This window comes from Haliotis rufescens, unplaced genomic scaffold, assembly GCF_023055435.1.
Source record: "Haliotis rufescens isolate VD_foot unplaced genomic scaffold, xgHalRufe1.0.p SCAF_1, whole genome shotgun sequence".
Taxonomy (NCBI): domain Eukaryota; kingdom Metazoa; phylum Mollusca; class Gastropoda; order Lepetellida; family Haliotidae; genus Haliotis; species Haliotis rufescens.
The window spans coordinates 92,585,424-92,597,264 of record NW_025963779.1 but is presented as its reverse complement, the minus strand read 5'-3'; the positions used below and the strand labels follow the sequence as shown (position 1 = coordinate 92,597,264).

General features: G+C 41.4%; 1 protein-coding gene across 1 annotated transcript; it reads left to right on the top strand.

Annotated features, from left to right (window-relative positions):
- The first annotated feature begins 3,933 nt into the window (after positions 1-3,933).
- On the top strand, positions 3,934-8,862 carry LOC125384444 (delta-like protein A). Its single transcript, XM_048403679.1, has 3 exons — positions 3,934-4,044; positions 5,395-5,508; positions 5,645-8,862. Exons 1-3 carry the CDS (start codon positions 3,999-4,001, stop codon positions 6,124-6,126), a joined length of 642 nt encoding a protein of 213 aa, XP_048259636.1. The 5' UTR covers positions 3,934-3,998; the 3' UTR covers positions 6,127-8,862.
- The last annotated feature ends 2,979 nt before the right edge of the window (positions 8,863-11,841 follow it).

The following is an 11,841-nucleotide window of genomic DNA, read 5'->3' as shown; positions in this document are numbered from 1 at the left end:
TCACACACATACCATCTTACATTCCCTCTAGTCACGGTCAACAGGGATACAGTCACACATACCATCTTACATTCCCTCTAGTCACGGTCAACAGGGATACAGTCACACATACCATCTTACATTCCTTCTAGTCACGGTCAACAGGGATACAGTCACGCACAACATCTTACATTCCTTCTAGTCACGGTCAACAGGGATACAGTCACACATACCATCTTACATTCCCTCTAGTCACGGTCAACAGGGATACAGTCACGCACAACATCTTACATTCCTTCTAGTCACGGTCAACAGGGATACAGTCACACATACCATCTTACATTCCTTCTAGTCACGGTCAACAGGGATACAGTCACGCACAACATCTTACATTCCTTCTAGTCACGGTCAACAGGGATACAGTCACACATACCATCTTACATTCCCTCTAGTCACGGTCAACAGGGATACAGTCACGCACAACATCTTACATTCCTTCTAGTCACGGTCAACAGGGATACAGTCACACATACCATCTTACATTCCCTCTAGTCACGATCAACAGGGATACAGTCACACATACCATCTTACATTCCTTCTAGTTACGGTCAACAGGTATACAGTCACACACGTCATCTTACATTCCTTCTTGTTGCAGTCAACAGGGGATAGAGTCACGCACATCATCTTACATTCCTTCTAGTCACGGTCAACAAGTATACAGTCACACATACCATCTTACATTCCTTCTAGTCACAGTCAACAGGGATAAAGTCACGAACACCATCTTACATTCCTCCTAGTCACGGTCAACAGGGATACAGTCACGCACACCATCTTACATTCCTTCTAGTCCTGGTCAACGAGGATACAGTCACCACACCAGCTTATATTCCTTCTTTACCCTTCTTGTTACAGTCAACGGGGATACAGTCACGCACACCATCTTATATTCCTTCTTCATCCTTCTTGTTACAGTCAACGGGGATACAGTCACGCACACCATCTTATATTCCTTCTTCATCCTTCTTGTTACAGTCAACGAGGATACAGTCACACACATACCATCTTACATTCCTTCTAGTCACGGTCAACAGGGATAAAGTCACGAACACCATCTTACATTCCTCCTAGTCACGGTCAACAGGGATACAGTCACGCACACCATCTTACATTCCTTCTAGTCATGGTCAACGAGGATACAGTCACACACACCAGCTTATATTCCTTCTTTATCCTTCTTGTTACAGTCAACGGGGATACAGTCACGCACACCATCTTATATTCCTTCTTCATCCTTCTTGTTACAGTCAACGGGGATACAGTCACGCACACCATCTTACATTACTTCTTGTCACGGTCAACGGGGATACAGTCACGCACACCATCTTATATTCCTTCTTTATCCTTCTTGTTACAGTCAACGGGGATACAGTCACGCACACCATCTTATGTTCCTTCTTCATCCTTCTTGTTATAGTCAACGGGGATACAGTCACGCACACCATCTTATATTCCTTCTTTATCCTTCTTGTTAAAGTCAACGGGGATACAGTCACGCACATCATCTTATATTCCTTCTTCATCCTTCTTGTCACGGTCAACGGGCATACAGTCACGCACATCATCTTATATTCCTTCTTGTTGAAGTCAACGGGGATACAGTCACGCACACAATCTTAAATTCCTTCTGGTTACAGTCAACGGGGATACAGTCACGCACACCATCTTACATTACATCTTGTTACGGTCGACGGGCATACAGTCACATATACCATCTTACATTCCTTCTAGTCACGCTCAATGGGGATACAGTCACACATACCATCTTACATTCCTTCTTGTTACGGTCAACAGGGATAAAGTCACACACACACCTTCTTACATTCCTTCTAGTCACGGCCAACGGGGATACAATCACTACCACCATCTTACATTCCTTCTTGTTACGGTCAACATGGATACAGTCACGCACACCATCTTACATTCCTTCTTGTTACAGTCAACGGGGATAGAGTCACGCACACCATCTTATATTTCTTCTTGTTACAGTCAACGGGGATACAGTCACGCACACCATCTTATATTCCTTCTTGTCACGGTCAACGGGGATACAGTCACGCACACCATCTTATATTCCTTCTTGTTACAGTCAACAGGGATAAAGTCTAGCACACCATCTTACATTCCTTCTTGTTACGGTCAACAGGGATACAGTCACGCACACCATCTTACATTCCTTCTTGTTACGGTCAACAGGGATACAGTCACGCACACCATCTGACATTCCTTCTTGTTACGGTCAACAGGGAGAAAGCCAAACACACACCATCTTACATTCCTTCTTGTTACGGTCAACAGGGATAATGTCACGCACACCATCTTACATTCCTTCTTGTTACGGTCAACAGGGATAAAGTCACACACACCAGCTTAGATTCCTTCTTGTCACGGCCAACGGGGATACAATCACTACCAACAGCTTACATTCACCCTGTTACGGTCAACAGGGATACAGCCACGCACACCATCTTACATTCCTTCTTGTTACGGTCAACAGGGATAAAGTCACGCACACCATCTTACATTCCTTCTTGTTACGGTCAACGGGGATACAGTCTCGCACAACATCTTACATTCCTTCTTGTTACGGTCAACAGGGGATAGAGTCACGCACACATCAGCTTAGATTCCTTCTTGTCACGGGCAACGGGGATACAGTCACACACACACCATCTTACATTCCTTCTTGTTACGGTCAACAGGAATACAGTCTCGCACATCTTACATTACTTCTTGTCACGGTCAACAGGGATACAGTCTCGCACAACATCTTACATTCCTTCTTGTTACGGTCAACAGGGGATAGAGTCACGCACACCATCTTATATTCTTTCTTGTCACGGTCAACTGGGATACAGTCCCACACAACAGCTTACATTCCTTCTTGTTACGGTCAACAGGGGATAGAGTCACGCACACCATCTTATATTTCTTCTTGTCACGGTCAACGGGGATACAGTCCCACACAACAGCTAACATTCCTTCTTGTCACGGTCAACGGGGATACAATCAAGCACACCATCTTACATTCCTTCTTTTCACCGTCAACGGGCATACAGTCACACACAACATTTTACATTCCTTCTGTTCACCGTCAACTGATGTACAGGCACACACATCAGTTTGTTACATATGATTTCCTCACCACTTATATTACGGCGTGTAAGATTTATGTGTAAGTTCAGTAAAATTCGCGAGCACAGACACATGGTACGGACAAACCTAGAAATATACTCACACATAGATTGAAACCCAGGAACATACACGGCTAATGGGAGGTAACTCTGCACAGCGTATTGAAGCGCCCCAGAACAACCCCGCCACCTGTGCCCCCGTCAGATATATTGAATCTCCGATGACATACTTAAACATTCAAAGCTCTGTAAGTTTTTCTTCTGACTGGCGTGTCATGTCATCGCGACACAGACTAACTGATAGGGTTGGAGAGGTGTGTGTTTCACTGTGTATATGCTTGGCTTCATGGCGAGTTCACACAGCACAAAGTCCTTGAACCACATCAACAGATTTATGATTGTAACACATTCTGTTTATGACAAACGCATTATGATAGGCATATATCACGACGTCTTGGCAGCTTCAAGCTGTGGCACATGATCTAGACAGGAAACTGAATATTTTCCATTTCTTTTGAAGCAGTGAGGTCGTCCTCATGAATATGACCTCGCGTCATGTAAGAAAAATATTATCGACATTGTAATATGACACGTTGCGTGAGATGTAATATGATTTGTATGTTTGTCTATATGAATGGGTTTAAGGGTTGATTCAAATAAACTTAAATATCGGATATATAGGAAATAAATTTCCTCCTCAATCGCCTATGACAAATTTTACTGACCGACGTGTGTTACTGTTTTTGTCTTGCAGATATCGATGAATGTGCGCACCATGTGTGTCACCATAACTCTACTTGTGTGGACGGTGTCAGCGGCTACATGTGCACCTGTGCACCCGGCTACATTGGCACGTACTGTCAGACAGGTAGATCACTATCACATTTATCAGTTGGACATACGAGCACGTATGTATGTCACGTGGTGAGAGAGGTCCCGTAGGTCAGTTCTACTTCCTGATCCGTGTCCATGAATAGCAGACTGCTCATAGCCCTACTGGAACTCCCCATGTATCAGTCATACATACCAGGAAGTAGCTCCCCCACAGGCCTGAGGGTTTGAAATTGAAACCTCCGTACGAAATGGAAGACAATATTTGGTAGTCATAACAAGTTTTGTGGTTGTTCTGAACGTATGTGAAGAACTTGATGGATACGGATATAGCTCTGTTTAACCCTAATATCGTTTTCACAAGGATCTAGCGTTATCACTTTACAACAAAACTTTCATGTCAACAAATCCAACTGAAGGCGTGAACCTTCCTTTGTTATTGACGATCAGCTAGGGCTGCTTCAGAGGTGAAATGGGGTTCAACGTCGCGTTCAACATTATGTCACTTATCTTGCAACGTGCATGTACATCTGAGTGTGTTTGCGTGCACGTTTCCACACGTATGTCGGTTTTACAGTGCTAACCCACTGAGACACCATGCTACAGTTTAACATGGATACTCCACTGTTTCCACGGAATAAGATGAGTGAGTGCGTGAGTTTGGTTAAACGTCGTTTTGAACAATACTTCATTTATAGCAGGTCTGAGAAGTTTTGAACTTTGATCAAATTTACGACCATGGTGCTAACAAACCTGAATAACATAATCAGGAAGAGTCGGGATTCAAACCCAAGACCATAGGCTTGCATTACGCCAAAGGGACGCATCGCAGCACAGTTGATTGCAGCGTCTTAGGAGACTGGGCCACCCTTGCTGTCTTACGGGGGATGGGAGTGATGTAGAAAGATGACAATGTAACAAGGCGTTGTGAAGACATTGACTGAGTGACAATATAACATTTTAAGCGTCCACCTGAGAGTTACAATGAATGTCTGCAGGACTGTTGAGTAAAACTATATAGTCGACAAGAAGATGCCTCGATCTGTTAATTTCTGGCACGAATATTTTCATAGCGTCCTTTATTCCATAGGTTGATGTTGAGGGTTCTAGCCACCTGATCTTGTGGTCGGGGTTTAAGTATTTTTATGTACAACATTGGTTTCCAGGACCTACTGGTCCGGGTTTCAATTCCAAGATGCACCAAGACCCTTGGTCTGTCAGTACAATACACAGCGCAATGAGTTTTTAATCATGGGGTAAACTTCTGCGTTACTGCTATCAAGATAAAGTTTATACGCCATGAAATTACTAAAACAATGGTCATAGCGAGGTTAATGATAGGAATCTGAGATATTGACAACGTACTTGTATATTGTGTTATCTTCAGATATCGATGAATGCTTGTCTGAGCCCTGCCTCCACGACGGCGTCTGTATCAATGGCATGAATACCTACAACTGTTCTTGTGTGGAAGGGTATTTTGGAACAGTTTGCGAAGAAGGTAACCTCAAGCTTATTATCTTTACTGTAGTAATTTGCGGTGACTGATGCTATAACACAGCTGGATTTGGGCTGTGGACAGTATACGTTATATGTTAAAACGGCGGAGTTCACTAACCTTAACATTTCCATCCCAGAATATGATACTACAACCTCGGGTCCAACATCAACATCCTCGTCTACATCTACGGCAAGCAGCATTCTGACAACCAACCCTTCCACTCCAACATCTCCCGATAATACATTATCTTCAAGTACATCCGATGTCAATCAAAAAACGGTTTCAAAAAGGAATTTTTCTAACTATTTGTTACTCAGCTACAAAAATTTGAGTTCATATTTCCGGAAGCGTTCCACTGCACATGACAGTAGGATTTCGTCGATTCTGATTGGTTGTGGAGCCTTGCTTGTCACATTGTGTGCAATGGCCGTCGTGTGTGTACATGACTGCATGGTTTTTTTCTGGACTCCGAGGAGGAAGGTGGAAGCGTTCGATATGTTGCGTCGTCATGGACTCGCGGATCCGTCGTCGAGGTATGCTGTTACCACTACGTCGGTGATACAGGTCAGGGAGAAGTCCCACGGTGCAATAGCTGCAGTTGAAGAGACAGTAACGTAGGAGGTGCTACACACATTTAACGCCAAACCCAAATGTACATGTCATGGCCGGTAAGTCTAACGCGACACCCAAATGTACACAAAGTGAATGGGAGGTCTAAAGCTAGATCCAAGTGCACGTCATGTATCGTGACGAGGAGGTACGTCTAACGTTACATCCATGTGTAGATGATGTGACTGACAAATAAATCTAACGTTAGATCCATGTGTAGATGATGTGACTGACAAATAAATCTAACGTTAGATCCATATGTAGATGATGTGACGACAAACAAATTTAAAGTTAGGTCAATATGTAGATGATGTGACTGACAAGTAAATCTAACGTTAGATCTATGTGTAGATGATAGACTGACAAGTAAATCTAACGTTAGATCTATGTGTAGATGATGTGACTGACAAGCAAATCTAACGTTAGATCCATGTGTAGATGATAGAATTACAAGTAAATCTAACGTTAGATCTATATGTAGATGATGTGACTGACAAGTAAATCTAACGTTAGATCTATATGTAGATGATAGACTGACAAGTAAATCTAACGTTAGATCTATGTGTAGATGATAGACTGACAAATAAATCTAACGTTAGATCTATGTGTAGATGATGTGACTGACAAGCAAATCTAACGTTAGATCCATATGTAGATGATAGAATTACAAGTAAATCTAACGTTAGATCTATATGTAGATGATAGACTGACAAGTAAATCTAACGTTAGGTCCATGTGTATTTGATGTGACTGACAAGCAAATCTAACGTTAGATCCATGTGTAGATGATGTTACTGGCAAGTAAATCTAACGTTGGATCCATGTTCAGATGATAGACTGACAAATAAATCTAACGTTAGATCCATATGTAGATGATGTGACGACAAACAAATTTAACGTTAGATCCATGTGTAGATGATGTTGACCCTCAAATAAATCTAACGTTAGATCCATGTGTATTTGATGTGACTGACAAGTAAATCTAACGTTAGATCCATATGTAGATGATGTGACGACAAACAAATCTAACGTTAGGTCCATATGTAGATGATGTGACTGACAAGTAAATCTAACGTTAGATCTATGTGTAGATGATAGACTGACAAGTAAATCTAACGTTAGATCCATTTGTAGATGATAGAATTACAAGTAAATCTAACCTTAGATGCATGTGTAGATGATGTTACTGGCAAGTAAATCTAACGTTGGATCCATGTTCAGATGATAGACTGACAAGTAAATCTAACGTTAGATCTATGTGTAGATGATGTGACTGACAAGCAAATCTAACGTTAGATCCATGTGTAGATGATAGAATTACAAGTAAATCTAACGTTAGATCTATGTGTAGATGATGTGACTGACAAGCAAATCTAACGTTAGATCTATATGTAGATGATAGACTGACAAGTAAATCTAACGTTAGATCCATTTGTAGATGATAGAATTACAAGTAAGTCTAACGTTAGATCTATGTGTAGATGATGTGACTGACAAGCAAATCTAACGTTAGATCCATGTGTAGATGATAGAATTACAAGTAAATCTAACGTTAGATCTATATGTAGATGATAGACTGACAAGTAAATCTAACGTTAGGTCCATGTGTATTTGATGTGACTGACAAGCAAATCTAACGTTAGATCCATGTGTAGATGATGTTACTGGCAAGTAAATCTAACGTTGGATCCATGTTCAGATGATAGACTGACAAATAAATCTAACGTTAGATCCATATGTAGATGATGTGACGACAAACAAATTTAACGTTAGATCCATGTGTAGATGATGTTGACCCTCAAATAAATCTAACGTTAGATCCATGTGTATTTGATGTGACTGACAAGTAAATCTAACGTTAGATCCATATGTAGATGATGTGACGACAAACAAATCTAACGTTAGGTCCATATGTAGATGATGTGACTGACAAGTAAATCTAACGTTAGATCTATGTGTAGATGATAGACTGACAAGTAAATCTAACGTTAGATCCATTTGTAGATGATAGAATTACAAGTAAATCTAACCTTAGATGCATGTGTAGATGATGTTACTGGCAAGTAAATCTAACGTTGGATCCATGTTCAGATGATAGACTGACAAGTAAATCTAACGTTAGATCCATGTTCAGATGGTAGACTGACAACTAAATCTAAGGTTAGATCCATGTTCAGATGATAGAATTACAATTAAATCTAACGTTAGATCCATGTGTATTTGATGTGACTGACAAGTAAATCTAACGTTACATCCATGTGTATCTGATGTGACTGACAAGTAAATCTAACGTTACATCCATGTGTATTTGATGTAACTGACAAGTAAATCTAACGTTAGATCCATGTGAAGATGATGTGACTGACAATAAAATCTAACGTTAGATCCATGTGTATTTGATGTAACTGACAAGTAAATCTAACGTAAGATCCATGTGTATTTGATGTGACTGACAAGTAAATCTAACGTTTGATCCATGTGTATTTGATGTGACTGACTTTACGTTAGATCCATGTGTAGATGATAGACTGACAAGTAAATCTAACGTTACATCCATGTGTATTTGATGTGACTGACAAGTAAATCTAACGTTTGATCCATGTGTATTTGATGTGACTGACAAGTAAATCTAACGTTTGATCCATGTGTATTTGATGTGACTGACTTTACGTTAGATCCATGTGTAGATGATAGACTGACAAGTAAATCTAACGTTACATCCATGTGTATTTGATGTGACTGACAAGTAAATATGACGTTAGATCCATGTGTAGATGATAGATCGATAAGAAAATAGGACGTTAGATCCATGTGTAGATGATTGACCGATAAGAAAATAGGACGTTAGATCCATGTGTAGATGATAGACCGATAGGAAAATATGACGTTAGATCCATGTGTAGATGATAGATCGATAAGAAAATAGGACGTTAGATCCATGTGTAGATGATAGACCGATAAGAAAATAGGACGTTAGATCCATGTGTAGATGATAGATCGATAAGAAAATAGGACGTTAGATCCATGTGTAGATGATAGACCGATAAGAAAATATGACGTTAGATCCATGTGTAGATGATAGACCGATAAGAAAATATGACGTTAGATCCATGTGTAGATGATAGACCGATAAGAAAATATGACGTTAGATCCATGTGTAGATGATAGACCGATAGGAAAATATGACGTTAGATCCAAGAATAGATGGAAGGAGTCAATCAGTTGACCAATATTCTGTGGTTGCGTTTACAAAATGTGGTCGAAGTTGAGTTGTGACATATATGACGTGGAATGACCTTATGCCAAACTTTGAAAATATCTATCTATTGAAAATTAATGTTTTACTTACACATTGTATGACTTTACACGAATGCGCTGGTTGATTCCATATGTACATTGTATGACTTTACACGAATGCGCTGGTTGATGCCATATGTACATTGTATGACTTTACATGAAGACTCTGGTTGATGCCATATGTACGTTGTATGACTTTACATGAAGACTCTGGTTGATGCCCCATGTACGGTTCCTGCGTAGTGGCGTTTGAGTCGATGTTTCACTACTTCAGAAAATCACATGCACTGTTAAGCCTTAAGATTTGTACCGACTGTACGAACATCACTGATGTAGTCTCGATTTGTCGTGGCGTCAATATATTTGTTTCTTGGTAATCATGAAAGTGTATGTTGTGTTTATCGCATTGTAGAGAACGTACTTAACCTAGTATGTACCTACTGTACGACTGCAGTGAAACATATTCGCCACATGATAACGATAATATATCAATGTACACTAGCTATATATACGTACAGCAATGATGGATCATATCAACACCTAGCAGGCACGTATCATGTCAATAGTGTTAAAGTTACAGTATCATCACTGTATCACGTTATCTTTACACATTTAGAATTGCCATGTCAGCCTGTTCTTCGAAATTGATGTGATACTGGTAAGAGGAGTTAGCCTCTATTCGGGACGTCCTGAGCTCCACCACTCACAGGCTAGTACGTTCTATTGCGTAACACAGTTGTGTGTAAGGGGCAATGTATATTAAACTCTACTGATAACAAATTGGTGTCGGTGTTTTATCAGCATGGTGTATGCTCAAAGGTTGATAGTCAGTATAGCTATTGCAGCACAATCTTCAGTCAATCAGCTCAGCAGGATACCCTGTTGCTTCGCCTAATCTTTGTGTGTTAAGATTTGTTACTTTCCTTAATTCAGCCGCCGCAATACCAGGTGGAGCGCCGTGTCCCAAATATGTGTTACATCGGTATGTGATTTACCATGTTTCATGATGAAACGTTTCGGCTGACTATGTTCAGTGTGACACTTGATTTGAGGTAGTTCTGGAACGTGATCGCTCCCATTCAAGTGTGTTGGCCGTATGCTTACACCAAGCCTTGGAACAAAGCCCTGAACCAGGAACAGGATAAGAAAAGCATGGACAATAGATATGCGGTGGATTACCTCCAACAGTCATTGAGCTGCTTCGACCGACAAGCTACGATTGTGGAACCCCTGGTAACTTCCTAATAAAATAACAAGCTGGTCTCATGCAGCGCGAACAGACTGGCCTGTGAGTATTTCTGTCTTGTCAGTAGTAGACCTCAGTCATAATCGTAATCATTCGTATCGACCCTGTAAAACACGATCCACGGAAAGGCCAGACCCCAACCACGCCATTCATAGAACCCTGTATAAGGACAGTGCACCATATGGGCTAAGAGTTGGAAGAAGTATGCTCACTGAATGTCTGAAGGTAGTTATGGGAGGCTTGAATTCAAAGCGGAGCTCCACCATTCCAAGATTGCTGTCTGTGAGGTCGGTAAGCAGTGAGTCTGAAAGATCAACCTCCAGTAGGTCATTGTTGAGGACAGCCTCCTGCAGAACCAGCTTTAAGGAATGGTCCCCCTTCCCCACGGACATTACAATGGTCACCGTCAATGGATCCAACGTGCTCGTTATTGTTGATTATAAGAATGAACTCCTCAAGACATTTTCGCAAACAGGGAATTATGAAATGTCTCTGAATGGGATTCCCTATCGCCTTTGTAAACTGAAAAACGACAAGGTTGCCCTCACGTTTCCTCTGTCGCGAGAGGTACGAGTGATCTCTTTACAACGTATGGAGGTTGCCCACGTGGTTGCAACAGAGAAGATGTATAACGGTATAACTTCAATTCCAAAGTTGAAAAACACACTAGTAGTTGGCACACTTCGTGAGGAGCCTGCTTCAATTGACTTTATTGATATGAGAGGAGCTGTTTTAAAATCATTCCAACATGATCAGTTGGGGAATGCAATATGCATGACTCCAAGCTTCCTGGCCACAACCCCAAGTGGGGATATTCTCATCTCAGATCATTCCATGCACGCTTTAATATGCATCTCTCAAAAAGGAGATGTTCAGTGGCGTCACCAACCACACAAGGGAGACAACTTTCTTGAAGATCCGGTAGGCGTGGCCTGCTTCAACGGAGATATTTTCGTCGTTGACAGACTCAAGGGATGTGTGTTTCGGTTCACCCATCGTGGTTGGTGCCACGGCTCTGTCATCGAAACCAGTAACATCTTCAGCGAGCCGTTCAGCATCTGCACCGACAGGAAGGGCACGATCTACGTGGGTCTGGATGACGGTGACATTCAGGTGTACCCGGATGGAGGAGCAGCCGAAATGACGACCTTCAGAACCGTCATCGACCTTCCTCGCCGGCA